Here is a 20986-nt window from a genome sequence, read left to right as displayed (position 1 = left end):
ATTATTGAGTTGAGTTACATGGTTAGTAAATTGAAAGCAAGAAAGGTACAGTTGAAAAAAAATCTATGTTTTATTTCAATTTGAAAGTCAGTAAAACAAACAGCTTTAAACTGAAATCTTTAACTAGTCTGAGATAACCGTCTTGGAGAAGCAATTTGGAGCTATCGTTATCATTTATATGGTGTACAAAAACAGAAAGAAAGACAAACATAGGCAGAAACAAAAACCCATAAAAATTTGCTAGATAACTTTGTTTCAGCCCAAAAAGCAAAAACTATTTAATAAAAACAATTACCATTTTCAGGTCAGCCTTTTCAATGCTGTGCATTATGCCTGCTATGTTTTCCTTCATTTGACTTTTTAAATAATACGATAATTCGACAAGGAAACAAAAGGAACTCATAAAATATGCAATTAAGCTCAAAAGTAAAAGAATAAGTGAAAACTCGTAGAATCAAATTAAAGAAACTGTTAGTTGAACATAAAACCGTTATGGCCATTAGTTTGAAACCCAGAGGAAATCGCTCTCTGCCTATTTTAATGAGATTGCACCCGAAGTTGAGAGAAATAAGATAAAACAGTGTCAGATTCCAAAAATTAACCGATATTTTCTTAAAAACATACATATTCAAAATCATAACAAACATCAGATAACAACTGAAAGAATTGTCTAGGTTCATTTATACCTCGTAAAAGATAAATGGATCTTTGGTTGGTGAGAATAAGTCATTGGGCTACAAAAAAGATAACAAATGAACGCAAAATTCAAGAAACGATTAACTTTTACGAAAACAATTGGTCAGAGCCATGAAAACCATGACCATAACTCTGAAACCGTAATCTAATCTCGTTGGGCTGCGTTTATTGTAGATAGTATTGCTCAATATTTCAACCCTTATTTGAAATTCTTGTTATTTACAAGAAAATCATTTACATAGCGGAAATGCTTTGGAAAAGAGGTCACGCGCCATTGAAATCTAAAAAAATTTTAATTATGTGGGTCGATGGCGTGGTCAAGATCAACCCAGTAAAAATTGCCCGTCAAACAAAATACTAATTTGCTCAAATGGTTGCGATATAGATCATCAAATTTCTAGCAAAATTTTTCAGTTTGTCAAAAATAAAATTTCGTTTTGTTTAATTATCGAGTTTATATTTGCAAAAAAATTATAATTCCAGAAGACTCTCAAAGCTAGCGGTAGTACAACTAACTCCTTTCTCAGCTAAAAAAGAATATGACCTTAGTTTTAAGGTATCTAGTTGCCTCAAATGTAAAGCAAGTGAGCTATAAAAGCAGACATGCTCCCGAAAAAAAGTCTGAGTTTTGAAAAATTTAGCATAAAATCTAGTAAAAAAAACTAGAATGGAACATTTCACCAACTCTCCTCTATCTTTAGAGATAAAATGAATAACGCTACAGTTAACAATTCGAACAAACTTTTGCAAATTTGATAAAAATTAGTTTAAAAATGCCGAAGTTGTGAACAAAAACAGCTGAATTACGTCTAATATTCACAAAACTCTAAACCTCGATAACTCCCTCTAAAAATCAAAAATTGAATGAAAACTCTTTTTAATTCCATATTCTACGCGGGACGGGCTACCCATTTGAGTGTATAGTTCCTCCCCCCCTAAAGTGGTTCGGAACAAAAAATATAGCGGCCAATGTATTCAACAAATATCTGACAAAATGTCAAGGCTAAGTTTTGGAGATAGTTTAATTAATTTTTCCGCCACTTTTTTCACTCCAATAGTTTATTTGTGTTTAAATCTACAAAAAAATCTCAACTGAGTTGGAAATACATACTCGGAGGACCTTTTTTTAATAGTCTTCTGGTCATCGTCATCGTATTATCATATAGGATTTCCTTGTTTCCATCCAAGAATCTTACAAGGAACTATGTTATGATATCCTTCTTTATAGTTGACGGATCACTAAGATGTTTCTACGGGTCGAGGAAATAAACCCCCACGGAAAAGAAACCCACATAATTTTAGATAGGAACTAAACACCTACGGAAATAAACCCCCATTTTAAATTTTTGTCGTGACAATTTGTTCGGTTGCGATAATTTTATTTCAAGTCCCACGGGCCTCTAAGGCATGGCCAAATCGCTAAATTGCGCAGCTCGTTAAAAGTTAAGTGGTGGTTTATTTCCTATCTAAAAAAAGTGGGGGTTTTTTCGTGGTTTTTTCCGAAACCGGGGGGGGGGGGGGTTTACACGTGATAAATTTGCAGCGAATGTGGTGAATTTATGAAAAGAATTTATGAATTTATTTTTATGATTTATATTATGCGAAATATCACGTACTCACTGCAACTTTGATTTTTCAGCACTTTCTTTAGCTCAATTTCACTATTTTCACCAACACTCTCACTATTAATTTTTGTTGTGAAAATGCGTAAAACCTAGAAAATGTTGAAAATAGAAGTAAGACTGTGGAGTATTAGATCTGAGGGACTGACCGTCTTCTGTGAAGTACCAAGGGGGACATATGAGTTGTCTCCTGTCGTATCGGAATGCGACTTGTCCCTCCACAACAGCTGGCAGCATTACCAGAGGCCCAACTAACCAGGGCAGCAACAGATGGAATGGCATGGTGAGTGCATTGTAGATGCGAGAGTACACCTGGTCTTGACAAATGGCTACATATCTGAAATAAACTAATCCGTAAGACCCTGTTTTTTTATGTTACACTACCGGTTGCAATTCGTACATAATTTTCGGTGAACTTCTCAAGTGATTAATTTATAAAATATCGTGGTCTTTTACTGGAATGAACGCTCTAATCGACTTCAACGGGTACGCAGTCGATATGCCTTGAATTCGTGAAATCACAATCTGTTCAAAATTGATACAAAATTTTTTATTCGAACGGGACTACTTAGTTGAACAAATTTTAAGTTATGTTTCAAGATTATACTAGATCGGTTAAATGTTGAATGTTAAATGTTAGCGATTAATTTTTAGCATGCTGAATTAATGAACCAAAATCACTTCTGATAAGACCATGTTCAGACAATTATCCAGATTTTTGTGCGCTCGATTTTCTCCAGGCTATCTAATCCGAGCGGGCCAGTGTGCTCTCTTATACCGTCTCACTTCTGCTGTTACAGTCTAGGACCTGTGTCTTCAATGCTGTCATAATTGATTTTATTTTGTATTATTCCTGCAAAATTAATGGACAGCGATGATGCCTTTCTTCACTTGATCCTTTTTTTACCTAAGTGAAAAAAAGGATCAAGTTACCGCATAATCTTGATTTGCTGACTTCACCCATTTTTAACGTTTTCAGCCGAAAAGGTTAGACATCAATGTTCAGGTCAAAATTTCTCTTTGAAACTTATCCTAGATTAACTTGGAAAGACCCTTTTAAGCCCAAATAGCCCAGAAATTATAGCACTTTTCAGTAGATTGAAGGCTCTTTTCATCAATTGCCCCTTTGGTAAATTTTACCAACAGTAGTCAGTAATATTGGAATATACATACAGCTGAAATAAAGGACGCCGGTAAAGCCGAACGGGCGCAGAGCAGAACAAAATGAGGTTTAGAGCTGGATAATTCCCATGTTCTGATTGGTTGAGACATTTATCATTACTTTAGAAACATTTTTTGAGAAAAATAATTACAAAATTGCGTAATGGAGGTCTTTCGGTGAAAATCAGACTATTTGGCCAATCAAATTCAAGCGTTCGGCTCTGATTTACACTTTTTTCGCATTCGGATCGCGTTTGTCTTTACTTCTTTGCTGAAATAGCGTACTAGTAATCTGAACAGACTGAAGCGAACAAAGGAATGAATCTTGGCGTCCATACCACTCAATCAAAGTACTATCGTATGTTACCAAGTATCGCGACAAAAGACGCTGCGGTTAGCATCCCAACCGACTCGGCAAATGTTTTGCTTTAATTACATTCAGTATTAATGTCTTATGGTAGAATTTATTGAAAATAAAATTTAACTTGCAAAAAGTATACGAGGCAAAACCATTCTGTCATATGATTGGTTGATTTTCAAAAATATTAAGGTCTTTATTCTATAATCTACAGATGACCACAATAATAGATTCAATCTCGTTTCCTATTATAGATTACTTATCATAGTAAAAAAAAGGTTGAAAACGTTAGGCTTTGGAGGCTATAGGAGACGCTGAAATGTTATCCTGCATGATCTTACAACTTCTTATAAAAAGAGGGTTTATCATACAGGAATAAAAAGTTTTGCTGTATGAAAGCAGATGATGCAAGGGTCTTGCAATTTCAGGCCAATCGAGCTCTAGTCTAATCGATTAATTTTATTTTGTGTCATTGTTCCCACCCACTCTAGTGAAGGAACGTATATTTTGAAATGGATTTTTTCTATTTTTTGTTCAGTCAATTTTGGTTGATCGATGTATTCATCGTAGATTGTTTTGAGCGGTATCATTAGAAAGCCCGTCCAGCGGAGAAAATTTAATTAGAAAGATTTTTTGATTTTCGTTCTTTCCACGGAGTTATCGAGGTTTAATTTTTTGTAAATACTTGGCTGATTTTCGTCGTTTTTCTTAACATTTTCCGGGTCATAGCACATTTTTGGGAAGTTTTGCTGGAAAATATTTTAAAACTATTTACGATAGTCTTTTTGGTTTTTTTCTAGAGATAAAAAGGTGTTGTTAAACTGTTTGATCCAATTTTTTGGCCGCCATTTTTAATAAATTTTACAAAATTCAGCCTTTTTCCGTAAAAATAGCATGAAATAATACTCTTTAGTCAACTCCGTTTAAATTTTAACAAACTTAAAAACTGCTAAAAATCTGTGCTAGCTTCAAAGAGGGCTAGTTTTACTTGCGCTTCCTTTGAGAGTTTGCTTGATTTCAAAAATTGCCCGTTTTTTGCTAACTTAAATCGATACTTAACCAATTCATCATTCATTTTTGATATTCGGATTTTTTTGTGATATTATCTCTATCTATATTTGTAACAATTGGGTTTTCTTATTTGATGAATACCAATAGCGAGGCTAGTTTTTGTCACTGGTTTTTTTTATTACAGTCCAAAATTTGTTAGGATTGTATTCAATCAAAGTTTGTTTTATATATATTTTCGCATTCTTTGCTTCCTTGCGTGAATTAATGAACAACACTTCAAATAGAGGCTTACTAATGACAGTACCAATTGATTTTTCTAGGAGTTTCAGTTAAACCTATCTAGTTTTTCATCCGAAAGCTTACCTTCGTTTTGACTTTAAAATGAATGGTTTCAAAATAAACAATGGGTTATTGGGTTTGGCCACTTTTTTCTTTTTCATCATTTTTTAGCAAAGAGAGGTTGCATTGTCTTTTATTGGATTAATTTTTATCATTTGTCTCGGTTTGCATTTTAATTGATGATTCATTGAATTTGATACGTTAAGTTTTCACAAAAAACTTTCAGATCTTTTAGGTTTTTTTTTATTTTTCACAATATTGACGAATTAATTGTCACATTAGGGAGTTTAAAACGAAGGCAGAATTTATTATGTCACTTTCTCAGTGAATTGATTATGGTTTTACCGGCTTCGACACCGCCTTCTAGCAGTTAATGGAATTTTTAACTTTCGTCTTCATTTGTCGTTCATTTCGCAGTTTAATGAAAAACTCGGGATAATTGAAGATCTCATTGTCGTCCTATGGACAAACAAAGGCACTTATTTATTTACTGATTTTAGTTGATAGCTAAATTTTTTTGAGACTTTGAATTGGAATGTTTTAAAAACTTTATAGGCGTAATTTTAACTTTCCCCTTTGCTGTTCTGTTTCTTCTACTTGTTACCTATTCTCATTATTTGCAGGTCGAATATCACCTTATTCGTGTAAAATAAACTCACAATTGTTCATACATGATTTTAGCGCATTTTCTATTGTTTTCACCGATCTCAATTTCTTTCTTTGGAGGAATAAATGGACCTATTCAGTGAATTCAGTTGATAATTTAAGTTTTTATGACCTTGAAATTGTTTTTTTTTTCGAAAAACACCGAAGTATATTTCAAAGTTACGCCTATTTCTGTTTACTCGTTACCCAGTCTCATTATGGACTAGTCCCATGTTTTTTCTACTGAAGTTTAAATTAATTTGTTTAATTAGTTTTAGTTGAAGCTATTTTGACTTTGTCATTAAGTTTTCTGCATGTTTTTTGCATGAAAATATTGTTTTAATAAGTCTTAATAATGGCAGACTTCACTGGCCCTCTAATGTGGCGTTATTTACTTTACTAACTGATTTGAGTTGGAAGTAATTTTTATTTTCATACACCAATTTATTTTAAAAGCATTTGAATATCCGAAAGATTTCTGTCCCAGCTTTATTTGGTATACAATTAAGCCAAAAATGTGGATGAGCAGGGTCGGAGATATATTTTATATATTTTTACGTCCAAATTTTCACCTGAATTTTGGTTCTTTTTCAGAGCAAAGAGCTAGTTAAAAATGGAGGGCTGGATAGAAACCAAGAGATGGGTGGCAGATTAGTCTAATTGTCCTTCATATCTCATTCTATCAACATGCACACTGAACCCCTCAAATTGGAATAGAAGTAGTTTGGATTTACAGGAACAAACATTTGGGAGAGTTATCAATAAAGTTTATAGGTAGTCAGCTGAGATAAAGACTATTTGCTAATCTCTTAAGACCAAGAGGAGGTACCAGCAAGTCCAATTCATCTGTGAGAGCACCGAAAGCTTAAAAAATTGTTGTCTTTACTTCTTAATCAAAAGAGTTGTGTTGGCATGTTTTTGTTGAAAATGCTGTGACTGACTTTTAATTGATATATAGAGAATTTTTTCACTAACGAGAATCGCTGCGGAATACTATTGAAAAAAATTTAAAAATGTGTAACCTCAGTGTAAGAAACTGTTTTGCGTGTTGTGCTTTAAATTTGACGTTGGAAACAAATTTGAGTAATCGGAAGCGCCTTCATTTCCAACCACAGCAGGAAAACGCCACTAGAGTGGAGGGAAACGTGAAGCTATGAAACATCAAAACATTTTTTTAGTATTGTATATTAATTTCACTCTATTCCAAACAATACTAAAAACCTTATTAGATTAATTTTTTTATTCTGAACGATATAAAGTGAGATATAAAATTGAGATGTTTTAATGTTTCAAAGAAGCTTCAAGGCTTTGAAAATGCTTTCTGTGGCTTTTAAATCTCAAGTTGAGGTGCCATCCGGAAGTGACCTCTGATCAGACCATCGCAGACCAAAGTGTCCACTGATCAGACTGCAGACTGACGTACGCTCGAGACACCGTGTGCTCTAGGAGTGCGCTCAAAGTTGTCTCTAATCAAAACTTGCTAGACGAAAATGACCTCTGATCAGACCAAAATCAGACCATTGTCCAGACGATTGTGCGACCATGTCCCAGATCAAAAACACCGAAGTATATTTCAAAGTTACGCCTATTTCTGTTTACTCGTTACCCAGTCTCATTATGGACTAGTCCCATGTTTTTTCTACTGAAGTTTAAATTAATTTGTTTAATTAGTTTTAGTTGAAGCTATTTTGACTTTGTCATTAAGTTTTCTGCATGTTTTTTGCATGAAAATATTGTTTTAATAAGTCTTAATAATGGCAGACTTCACTGGCCCTCTAATGTGGCGTTATTTACTTTACTAACTGATTTGAGTTGGAAGTAATTTTTATTTTCATACACCAATTTATTTTAACAGCATTTGAATATCCGAAAGATTTCTGTCCCAGCTTTATTTGGTATACAATTAAGCCAAAAATGTGGATGAGCAGGGTCGGAGATATATTTTATATATTTTTACGTCCAAATTTTCACCTGAATTTTGGTTCTTTTTCAGAGCAAAGAGCTAGTTAAAAATGGAGGGCTGGATAGAAACCAAGAGATGGGTGGCAGATTAGTCTAATTGTCCTTCATATCTCATTCTATCAACATGCACACTGAACCCTTCAAATTGGAATAGAAGTAGTTTGGATTTACAGGAACAAACATTTGGGAGAGTTATCAATAAAGGTTATAGGTAGTCAGCTGAGATAAAGACTATTTGCTAATCTCTTAAGACCAAGAGGAGGTACCAGCAAGTCCAATTCATCTGTGAGAGCACCGAAAGCTTAAAAAATTGTTGTCTTTACTTCTTAATCAAAAGAGTTGTGTTGGCATGTTTTTGTTGAAAATGCTGTGACTGACTTTTTATTGATACATAGAGAATTTTTTCACTAACGAGAATCGCTGCGGAATACTATTGAAAAAAATTTAAAAATGTGTAACCTCAGTGTAAGAAACTGTTTTGCGTGTTGTGATTTAAAATTGACGTTGGAAACAAATTTGAGTAATCGGAAGCGCCCTCATTTCCAACTAGAGCAGCAAAACGCCACTAGAGTGGAGGGAAACGTGAAGCTATGCAACATCAAAACATTTTTTTAGTATTTTATATTAATTTCACTCTATTCCAAACAATACTAAAAACCTTATTAGATTAATTTTTTTATTCTGAACGATATAAAGTGAGATATAAAATTGAGATGTTTTAATGTTTCAAAGAAACTTCAAGGCTTTGAAAATGCTTTCTGTGGCTTTTAAATCTCAGGTTGAGGTGCCATCCGGAAGTGACCTCTGATCAGACCATCGCAGACCAAAGTGTCCACTGATCAGACTGCAGACTGACGTACGCTCGAGACACCGTGTGCTCTAGGAGTGCGCTCAAAGTTGTCTCTAATCAAAACTTGCTAGACGAAAATGACCTCTGATCAGACCAAAATCAGACCATTGTCCAGACGATTGTGCGACCATGTCCCAGATCAAACCCAAACCATTGGCCACACTATTGTGGACTCAAAAATACTTCTGATCAGAGTATTATGTGCTCGAAAATCACTCCTGATCAGACTAATGTGCACTCGAAATCGCCTCTGATAAGACTCAATTGCGCTCAAAATTTTCTGATCGCTGTAAATTCATCTTAGGAAAAAACAAATTTTAAAGGTATTGCTGATGAAAATGAAACTCAACTGTTGAGAAAAAAATCTATTTAGTATACCGACAATTCTTACCGATTTAGCATTGCATAATTCTGACTCAATGGATGAAATTAGACTTCTTTCCATAAGAAACGTTTTGGTCTACAGTTAATCAGAATTTCCTCTTAAGGGAACCGGCATTTGCTGTCAGATGGAACTTTTAGTTCTAATCAAAACCATCAGACTCTAGATGTGTCTCTTATCCGAATGCTGCTTTTTTGTTGCCTCAAAAAATACGAAAGTAAAAAAATACAACGAATGGAAAAAAATGAGCTCGAAAAGGTCTCTAATCAGAACCAATTGCGCTAAAAACCTTCTCTGATCATACTAATGTGCTCTTGAACCCGCCTCTGATCAAACTATTGTGCGCTCGAACCAAATCCCAGACCCTGTAAGTCCGTTGGATCTTGGGTCACTTCTGTCTGGCATCTCAACCCGGGATTTCTTAAACACTTAGACGCTGAAATTTCTAGCCATCTTGGCAAATAATCAATTGTGTTTCTAGAGAGAAAAAAAGTAGGCCAATTTGAAATAGGTCAAAAAGTATGATAGCTGTTTTCAGGAGCCAGCTGTTGTTCGCTCCCGAACTATCAACTTTGCTCGATACAAATTTTTGAGCATCAGAGGAGAAAAATTAAATAAACTTTGTCAGAAATAAATTAACTAGTTTTAATACTTTTTTCAATAAACCTGTAAAAACTGTTCTTGTGCATCTGGAGTTCAAAAAACTAACTCCTTGTGCGGGGTTAGTTAAGTTCATCCCTTATGTTAGATAGACTGACAAGCGTTAGGTGGTAAACAATCTTTTGACTATCTTTCCATATCAAAAATTTTTAAAAATAACGGAGTGTGGAAACGAGCGCAAGCTAAGTCATGTGATTGAATGGAAAAATCAACAACTGCCTTGAATTGAGAGCTATGGTTGAACAGAAACAAGCTAGCCTTGACAATCAATCCATGTAGTTTTACTGAATATGACGCTTGATGTGCTTTTTAATTGATAGATCCCTCCCCTCAGCCATAAAAACATTCAAATTAATTGCCATTTTGCAGCTTAAAGTGAAGTTTTTTGACTAGCATGAAATTGCAATGAGCCATTAACTTTGCATGCATGAAGAAATTAGGACAAAAGTCTTCGTTAAAATTTTTCAGGCCTGACTGAAAGTGACCAGTTGTACAACTTTGTCAAAAAATTGTCTATATTAAAATTGTTTTTTTTTGTACAATTTAATCAGAAAAGTTGGTTAATGTGTTCGCATTGAATTTGTAAAAGCTGGAGATCAAGTCCTGGTTTTGCTCTCAATTTGTGCTTTTGTTATCGTCACGCCGCAGTTATCACTAAAATCGACTGGTAACTTGAGATACACAAAAACAAAGTAAAGCATAGTTTCTGTTAAATAAGCACGATTTTTTGTGAGGCGTCAAAATATGTTCATACTGCGATCCATAATATGAAGCAGCTAACCCTAAAATTGATATCCAGTGAAATTATGCATGCCCGAGACGAACATTCTTGGTAATCATATAAATAACAGATATGGTTTCATATTGGACATTGAAAAATTTCCTTGTATGGTGGTTGTAATGGCTGTAAGAATCATCTGTATATGATCTGTTTATGGTTAATAAATGCCAGATATGATCTTGAAACCAATATATGATCTTTCTATGGTTGCTTGGATCCATAAATCCAAACTTTTTTCCACTTAACTTATGTTTTTATTCTTTTCGTTGCTATTTCACTACCAATAGAACGCTAAGTAGCTCTCTCTAAAGAGGCAAACTTCCTGTAAGAAAAACTTAACAAAAAATGCCACGTTGCGATATAAAGAGAGAACATTTGACCTTAAATTTAGTTTTCGGCTATTGAGTGATAAAAGAACGCAATTATGTTTCGCATAAATCAGAAAAACTAAACAGTGCTGACGCATTGATGTTATCAGGATGTAGAACAAAAAATGAGTTTCTCTTAAATTAATATTTTTCAAATAACCTCACTGCTTTCCTGGGACAAAATTTTTTGAACTGTATGACTACATTATATTGAGCAAAAACAAGTTTGGGGCATGTAAACTTTCCACATATGACTACTGAGAAGTGAAAATAATTCATATAATTAAGCCAAAAAATATTTTCACAATTTCAATTTTACTTATTTTTTAATGTTTTTTTGTTCTTAACTAGGAAGCATTTATGATCTTAGTATGTTTGCTAACATTATTATAAGACTTGATATGATCAACAAGAATCCTATATAACTTAGTATGATTACTAAGATATATTTATGGTGTCCATCCGGGTGCAACTTTAAGTCAAAAATAGCAATTCTCAGGGCGAAAAAGGTCCTCGAAAATAGTTAAAAAGACATCTATGGACATACTAATTAACACAAAGCAATTAAAACTTTTCCCAAAATCGTTGCCCTTAATTTGTTTTGTTGGGGAAAAAAGGTGTTTTTTGTCAAAAAACAGGGTTAGAAAAACATTTTTAAATAAAGAAGAGAAAAATAATGCATTGAAATGTTAGAAAATTTCTCATTCTGGCAGAACGTTGTGTTTGATGGCATCCTGAAATCTGCGTAAAAGGGATTATTCAAGAAATTCAAAAACAGTGAACTCCATCATCTTTCCCAAAAAAATTTATTTAAATATGATTTACAAAAACCGATGGGGGTACAGATTGAATAGATGGACTAAAACTGGTTCTTGAAAAGCTGCTTCGGATCTGTTTCTTGTAAAATGTGAATACGAGGTAAAAAAATTCGTGATGTAATCTTATACCCGTCAACTTGATCACTAGTTTAATGTTACAATGGATTCGTTTTTCTAAACCAAGCCTCTTCAATGCCCAGCATCAGAGGAGAAAAATTAAATAAACTTTGTCAGAAAGAAATTAACTAGTTTTAATACTTTTTTCAATAAACCTGTAAAAACTGTTCTTGTGCATCTGGAGTTCAAAAAACTAACTCCTTGTGCGGGGTTAGTTAAGTTCATCCCTTATGTTAGATAGACTGACAAGCGTTAGGTGGTAAACAATCTTTTGACTATCTTTCCATATCAAAAATTTTTAAAAATAACGGAGTGTGGAAACGAGCGCAAGCTAAGTCATGTGATTGAATGGAAAAATCAACAACTGCCTTGAATTGAGAGCTATGGTTGAACAGAAACAAGCTAGCCTTGACAATCAATCCATGTAGTTTTACTGAATATGACGCTTGATGTGCTTTTTAATTGATAGATCCCTCCCCTCAGCCATAAAAACATTCAAATTAATTGCCATTTTGCAGCTTAAAGTGAAGTTTTTTGACTAGCATGAAATTGCAATGAGCCATTAACTTTGCATGCATGAAGAAATTAGGACAAAAGTCTTCGTTAAAATTTTTCAGGCCTGACTGAAAGTGACCAGTTGTACAACTTTGTCAAAAAATTGTCTATATTAAAATTGTTTTTTTTTGTACAATTTAATCAGAAAAGTTGGTTAATGTGTTCGCATTGAATTTGTAAAAGCTGGAGATCAAGTCCTGGTTTTGCTCTCAATTTGTGCTTTTGTTATCGTCACGCCGCAGTTATCACTAAAATCGACTGGTAACTTGAGATACACAAAAACAAAGTAAAGCATAGTTTCTGTTAAATAAGCACGATTTTTTGTGAGGCGTCAAAATATGTTCATACTGCGATCCATAATATTAAGCAGCTAACCCTAAAATTGATATCCAGTGAAATTATGCATGCCCGAGACGAACATTCTTGGTAATCATATAAATAACAGATATGGTTTCATATTGGACATTGAAAAATTTCCTTGTATGGTGGTTGTAATGGCTGTAAGAATCATCTGTATATGATCTGTTTATGGTTAATAAATGCCAGATATGATCTTGAAACCAATATATGATCTTTCTATGGTTGCTTGGATCCATAAATCCAAACTTTTTTCCACTTAACTTATGTTTTTATTCTTTTCGTTGCTATTTCACTACCAATAGAACGCTAAGTAGCTCTCTCTAAAGAGGCAAACTTCCTGTAAGAAAAACTTAACAAAAAATGCCACGTTGCGATATAAAGAGAGAACATTTGACCTTAAATTTAGTTTTCGGCTATTGAGTGATAAAAGAACGCAATTATGTTTCGCATAAATCAGAAAAACTAAACAGTGCTGACGCATTGATGTTATCAGGATGTAGAACAAAAAATGAGTTTCTCTTAAATTAATATTTTTCAAATAACCTCACTGCTTTCCTGGGACAAAATTTTTTGAACTGTATGACTACATTATATTGAGCAAAAACAAGTTTGGGGCATGTAAACTTTCCACATATGACTACTGAGAAGTGAAAATAATTCATATAATTAAGCCAAAAAATATTTTCACAATTTCAATTTTACTTATTTTTTAATGTTTTTTTGTTCTTAACTAGGAAGCATTTATGATCTTAGTATGTTTGCTAACATTATTATAAGACTTGATATGATCAACAAGAATCCTATATAACTTAGTATGATTACTAAGATATATTTATGGTGTCCATCCGGGTGCAACTTTAAGTCAAAAATAGCAATTCTCAGGGCGAAAAAGGTCCTCGAAAATAGTTAAAAAGACATCTATGGACATACTAATTAACACAAAGCAATTAAAACTTTTCCCAAAATCGTTGCCCTTAATTTGTTTTGTTGGGGAAAAAAGGTGTTTTTTGTCAAAAAACAGGGTTAGAAAAACATTTTTAAATAAAGAAGAGAAAAATAATGCATTGAAATGTTAGAAAATTTCTCATTCTGGCAGAACGTTGTGTTTGATGGCATCCTGAAATCTGCGTAAAAGGGATTATTCAAGAAATTCAAAAACAGTGAACTCCATCATCTTTCCCAAAAAAATTTATTTAAATATGATTTACAAAAACCGATGGGGGTACAGATTGAATAGATGGACTAAAACTGGTTCTTGAAAAGCTGCTTCGGATCTGTTTCTTGTAAAATGTGAATACGAGGTAAAAAAATTCGTGATGTAATCTTATACCCGTCAACTTGATCACTAGTTTAATGTTACAATGGATTCGTTTTTCTAAACCAAGCCTCTTCAATGCCCAGCAATATTGTTGTTCACTAATCAAATAGTGTTCAAAGATGCTAAAGCCGGTTCTCATCCGACCAGCCAGAATGTCATGGATTTTGAAAAATTGAGGTTAAATGAACAATTTGAAAGAGCTGCAATTGATGCACGAAATAAACCATTAACAGCAGGAAGTAACAATAAGTACAAAAAATTGACTTTTAGGAGAAAAACGGACCGAGTGTCAAGAAAAAAATAGTTGAACACGTATCCTAACATAACATGAAGCCTGCAATTGTTTTAAGTAGCCAAAAAGAAAATAAGCAAAAAATTTGATTTAAGGAAACTTTTTTTGATTGTAAATATGAAAACCAATACGGTTGAAGTTTGCTGCTTTCATCAATCGGCTTTTTTGCACATTATGTTGCGTATTTTGCAGTTTTGTTTACCAGTCATCCTTACACCTCTGTGAATAACTAGCCAGAAACGAATGGGAAATGGTGGTTTGATGTTCCAATCAGTTAATGACTTCGTAATGACTTTGCTGTGAGCCAGCTGCAAGCAAAAGAAGTCTCCTTAATGCTTCATGACCTTTGTTTGTGTGGGTTTCGGTATCCCAATTGCAAAGCAAATGATTTGGGTTCCACTATCTTAATTGAAAACTTGATTGTGTGGGTTTTACTATTCCAACTGAAAACATGATTGAATTAATAAATTTAATTAAATGAATTTTTGTTCTTTCCTGACCAAAGTGGGGAGAATAGAAAAATTTATTTCATATCTGGAAAACTGAAATGAACTGTTGAAAATTGATTTGTTAGAGTGGTGATCTGCTGTTTTGTAAACCTAGACATGGTAACCAATTTAATTATTATTTCAAAATTAATTACTTCGTAATTGTGTAAAGTGGTCCACATATGAGCTGACACAGTTTTAAAATTCATTGATCCAGTCAAGAACCTCTCTTGATACTCAATTGCAAGAAGTGTTTACTTGACAAACCTCTGAGAGTGTGCTACAATTGAAGTTTGTTATTTATCGAAAGGATTCAAATTACGCATCAACATTTTGGGGCAGTTTCGTATGTATTTCAAATCTCACTCCTATATGTGTGATATTAAGCTTGCGAGATACCTTCCAATTTTTGCGCAAGTGAACTTACCTCCGAAAATTATGCACAATCTCTTAGTAATATGAGATCCAAAAAAGTTAACCACATATCTTCAAAGCCTCAATAACCATATCTTCGAAAGCTTTGATTTTGACAGGGAAAATTTTGCAAAGCGCCTTTGGTCTCGTAAAATCAACTGCAGTTTGAACGTCTTTGGTCTTGAAAAATTAACTACAGTTTGAAGAATTTGGGAAGAATAGATTTTGTTACACTCTAAATTTTTTGAGTGTGCGATCACACAAAAAATCATGTATCAACACACGATTCTCAAGTAAAATGAGACACACGAGAAAATCGCTATTTACATGACTTTTTGTGTTAAATCACTCGAATCTCATGGGCTGGCCTTCACGAGTTTTTATGTGATTCACACGAGTTTTCGTGTAATTTCTCATGTAAAAGCACTCAATTTTTCGTGCTAGCCCACATGATAATTTTTGGTCGCGATTCTTGCTCAATTTTAGACTGAAGATAAGATATAATAAAAATAATTTCGGTTCTGCATAATTGCAGTGATTTTTCTGCAACCATAATTGAATAAGAATGCAATTCGTAACGTATAATTAACGTATAATTCTTAAAATTATTTTTTTGTTTCAGTCTTTTAACCTTTACTAAGCGGAGAACTGACGGTGTAAAAATCTTAATTTTACACTCTTTGCACTCTTTTCCCCGGTATTTTTGGGTAAAATCCTCGGCTCCGGAGTTATAGTACCTGTTGATTGCGATGCAGCATATGGATGCAATGGAGCATCGACAGCCGACTCCACAGATGTACCCAGTGACTAGGCAGATGATGTTGTATTTGGTCATGAGGTCACTGTCGAATAAGAGAAGAGCCCATGTAGACACTACATTCATACTCGACACAAGCAAGTCACTCATGGCCAGATTGGCTGTCTGTGCCATCGGAATCGTCCTACAAAACAAACTAACTATAAAAGTCTGCCTTTTTTATTATTAGCATAGGAAATAGAAAATATAGTGATCCATTTTCAAGACAAATATTGGCTGAAATTTCAAAATCAGTAAAGAAAATTTCAAAAATATAATTTTTGCAAAGACAGTGGAGTTCATAGGAGCCTTAATGTTCTGTATGTATCTTAAAGCTCTATTGGGGTGGCTAGACTTGACCATTGTAACATTTTAATAAAGTCGTTTCGCAGTTTTTTTAAGGCAAATCAGGACATTTTTTTTCAAACTGTCAACAAACATTGACGCTTGCTGAAGTTTCTTTTCGTTCCTTGAAACCCGAATTAAAGATCCTTTTCGTTCTTTGAAACCCGAAGGAAAAACTGAGATCATAAATTTTAACTGAGATTTAACGGACGACAATATTCTAGTGGCAAGAAAAAGCTGCAAAATTAGTTATGGCGTCCGGCAAGATTTCAACTTAAATTTTGAGAACCAAATAAGTACTGTTATTATCTCAGGAAGTTTTTTTTTATGTAAGGCCGTACCTGGACGATGAGCGTCACAGTTTAATTGTTAGATGTTACATTCAGTCTTCTTGGGATTAGAGCTATGCTCTTGATTTTGACTTTCCTGAACAGAATTTGAAAAGCCTTCAGAAAAGTCAAAGGCTGTTTTTTTTTGAAAAATTGTCGTCATGGACAAAAAATATAGCGAACGATTTGCTTCAGTTCGACAATAAAACAACGTATTCAATTTAAAGTGGGTTAAATGATGCAGAAAGCTAGTAATGGCGAAGCTCCGAATGATCTGATGATCGACGGAACAACAGTCAATCAATTGAGACGTAAACTGTTTCGTATTCAAGCTTCAAAAAGTAGACCTCAAAGACTTGTTTATATGAAAAGTGCTATCTAATATTGCAAAAATGTAAATAATTACTTGAGATAGGTGCAAACGATAAGAGGTTTGAAGAATATAACGAAAATATGTCGCTCTGCCTAGCGTTTCAATCCCAAATCATTCACTTTTCTCAAATCAGGAAATTTCTTAATTCATCATTTTCGTCATTTTAGGACGCTAGAGTCCGCAAGTTAAATATTTCTTGTATATCGTCGTTTTTATATCCGAATTCGTTTTGTTTCTAGGACACTGGAAGTTGCTTGCTTCATAGTAAACGAAAAAAAAGTCAAATGTTTTTCCGTTTTTGGTAAACCATAATTTTACAGGAGAGCTTATATATTAAATAAAATGAAATAAGCTTGAAAATAAGTTGCCTTCACTCACTCAAAAATTGAATATACATTTTTTAAAGGTCCTTTAAATATCACATCATTTAGTTATAGGCTACCGAAACGCAATAAAAATTGAGAACTTCAGGAAAAAATATCCAAATTTTCTTAGTGTGAGCAACTGACTACCCACTTCGGATAAATTCAGCAGCCATTTCAGTCATGCAAATTGCTTTCCAAAAATAAGTTCTTTCTGCGACATTCTACGATGCAGTAAGAGATGAACATTTTATAGAAAACCCGGGTTGACAAAAAGTTACATAATCATAGAACTTTCATATAATGGACCATTGACTTCATAAATCAAAAAAAGTTTTAAAAGATTGGTAAAACTATAACTTTGCCATAAATGAAAGTTCTATGACTAAAACTTTTCCATATTTAATCAATTACTAAAATAAATTTTTTGGACTTTTTTTCTACTCAAATTCTATTAAATACATCAATTGCGTTGGGTTTTTGTGCTTTTCGGGCTCAATTTAAAAATTTCTTTTTTTAAAACTTTCATTCTAGGAAATTTTTATGACTACAACTTTTCATAGAAGCCATAATATGAAGCTGAAATTTTACAACTTTTTGAATTATGGGGTCGACCCGGGAATACTCTATTTTTGAATTCGATTGACCAGCTTGTGGTTAATTTTGGTAAATGCTAATGAAAAAAGTTAAAATTTACAAAAAAAACTGCTTCATTGAAATCAAAACGTCCATATGAGTTGTTCAATTTACCAATTGAGCTACTTAGATATCGAAAACTGAAAACTTTGACAAACTTATGTAGGTATTCAACAAAAAGCCAATGGGTGCAAAATTAAATACGGCCAATTGTTTCAATCTAAGCAATACCATTAAGCACTCATATTTTTTCCAGCTTTTGCAGAAGGGTTTTGTTTGGGAAAAACCAGTAAACTAGAAGTAGCACAATATTGTGCCTCGAGTATATTAGTTTCGACATCATTGGAATTGCGTCAAAATCTATCCAGATCATGGTTGAATCCAGAACTGTTTTGTTAGCTGAACTTATTACAATGTTGTTGTTGCAGCTGGTAGAAAATGCGTAAATAGTCAACATTTCGGATCCAGAAGGAAAAAAATTATGGAGAAGTATTTTTTTTTAAAAAAGGTAAGGAACGAAATAGTTTGTTCTGTGAAAAATACTGTTCGAAAAAATCTTTTAAGGAACTTTTATTATAATGACAGTTATGGAGTTCATCCACATAAATGGCAATAAATTGATTTAAAAAGAAACATCCATTTCATAACTTACAAAAATTGGTCCACATTATTTCAGGTGGGAAGTAAAGCTCTGGATTTTACAAAAAATATAAAATTATTTTCTTTCCCGGCTGTAAAATTTTTATTAATCCATATAGCATTTTCGTAGTTTTGCCAACACGCTTTAGATTCAGCAGCTCATAATTATTGGAGCCCTTAATCGTAATTTGCGTTTGCATTTACTCGGCAGCCATGAATTCGTTACAATTTTTCATTTGATAATATCCGCCTAGTCCAGACTACACAACACAAACTATACCTATTGTCCCTTTTCCATAGACAAAAGTAAACAAAAATGATTGACTTTGTACCTAAAAAGCAGACAGCAAAATGAACAATTATAACATATCTAGTAGCCGCCTAATTATTCTGATAATTTCGCCATTTTTTCGGAGAATAGAGGCAACAACACATCACATTTGTTTAAACAAAGAAAATTAGCTTTTAGGCAGTCATCGTATGACGTGAGCAATGTGAGATAGACATAATATCATAATAATTTTTGGATCTTTTCCGTTTGTGCCCCCCCCCATTTCGTTTTGCACCGCCCAACTACAGAGCACGTGTTATTACACGGTAAATCACGTGCGTCTGGGGGTGCAAATAATATGCGCCCACTGAAGTGGGGACACAAACGGAAAAGATCGAAAACACTAGTAGCTCAGACCATAGTTGATGGTCCGTGCGAGTTTCGTAGGTTTTAAACATTATATGGAGACTAGAAAACATGCCTGAGTTAGTGGTCTTTTTTGTGCAAGTTTTTATTTTAAATTATCTACAATTCTACCAGCTATCAATAAAGGCTAAAGTGGTGTACATAATTTTAAAATAAATATAGCTGCTTTCGACCATTTGCAAAACAATTCAATGTTAAATAACTGAAATGTAGCGACAAGTTTTGATCGCGTTTTGATCAAAAGAATTGGTCTGTATAAAAAAACACACCATATTTGGAGTTAAGCTTTATTTAGTTGATATTGCTCTCCATCAGACATATTTTAAATTTCATTTTTATTTTTTTTTCCACTCATATACAGGGTACTAAAAGCTGCCGAAAGTACGAATTTCAATTTGTTTTTTCTCAATTTACTTAATTTTAGCAGAAGTGCAAAATTTTCAAAAAATTAAGTTCTTGTTAAAATTTCTGCCAATATCAACTTTAAGCCACTTTCATCAGCGAAGTTGTTAAACTGATATACCATTAGTAGTCTTACTTTTAGCAGTTTCCAATGAACATTGTATTGTTATGAACGTCATCGCTGCTAACTTTTTTTCGAACCAGTTTCCCGGTCCAGCAGTTTCAAAAATGAAGAGGGTGCACGAAAACGCAAGAGCGCAAGAAATGTACTTTGTATTTTACTTCTGTATGAAAACTTGATCAGAAGTGTTTTTTCCAACTGACACTTTGAAGTAGAGTTGAAGCAAAATTAATCAAAACAAATTACAACTTTTGATAGGCTCTAAAAGGAAGAGCAAAAATTTTTTTCAGCTTAAATCATTTTTTTTCAATATAAAAAGGATAAATTTTACTCTGCAATCATATTTCAGATACTTTATCAAACACTTACCTGTACGCAGAAATTTTGATTTCTTTGCAATGACCGCACAAAAAAGTAACGAAACCCTCGCGGTTTTTTGTGATAAAATGGCGGTTTTTTGTGATAAAAGTTTTTTTTCACAATTTATTCCTGTTCAAAGATAGGATGACCAAACTTTTGAGGTCACGTCATATAATAAGGCTTAATTTGAAATGTTCTATATAAGAGGTGTCAAACACTTTCAAATTTTTGGTGCTTTTTAAAATTTTCCCAGCAGATTAGAATTATATTATATTATATGGAGTCCTAAACTGTAGGACCACGTCTAATTTTTGATTTCTTACAACTTTTTTCTAAGCTATTTTAAGTTTTCAACATGTTATGTTATGGTAATGGCCGCTACCGCCGCTGGTTAGGTTGTTTAAAGAGTTAGCAATGCAAAAACTTCAGAAGTTTGTCAATCTGTAATTGCAACGAAAACCCAACATTCCTTTAAATGGTTGAAAACAATGTGCACTTGATGTATATGTTTCTAAAAACATATTTTAAGTATAATAAAAAATATTGATACAAGCAAAAACTTAACAACTAACATCCTATTATAAAAAACAAATTGCTGAAAAAGCTAGTTGTAATATTTTTGAGGGGGCAGCAAAACCAATTGTAATGGACTCCCTATTGCAAGATGGCACGTTTTTGGAAATTACTAACTTACTCAAAAGTAAACGAGGAAATTGAGAAATTGAGAAA

At 33.4% G+C, this 20986-nt stretch overlaps 1 protein-coding gene across 1 annotated transcript in view; it reads right to left on the bottom strand.

Annotated features, from left to right (window-relative positions):
* The window catches only part of LOC142335524 (adenosine receptor A1-like), a 54426-nt gene that overhangs the window by 6003 nt on the left and 27437 nt on the right, over nt 1–20986 (bottom strand). The window contains exons 2-3 of the mRNA XM_075384064.1: nt 15935–16138; nt 2468–2655 (exon numbers count right to left, since the gene is read on the bottom strand). Coding sequence (XP_075240179.1) covers nt 2468–2655; nt 15935–16138 — 392 coding nt within the window. The remainder of the gene's footprint in view (nt 1–2467; nt 2656–15934; nt 16139–20986) is intronic.

This window comes from Convolutriloba macropyga, chromosome 2 (assembly GCF_964194025.1).
Source record: "Convolutriloba macropyga chromosome 2, txConMacr16.3, whole genome shotgun sequence".
NCBI lineage: Eukaryota > Metazoa > Xenacoelomorpha > Acoela > Convolutidae > Convolutriloba > Convolutriloba macropyga.
Note: the sequence above shows the minus strand (reverse complement) of the source record. Positions and strands in the feature narration are given on the sequence as shown.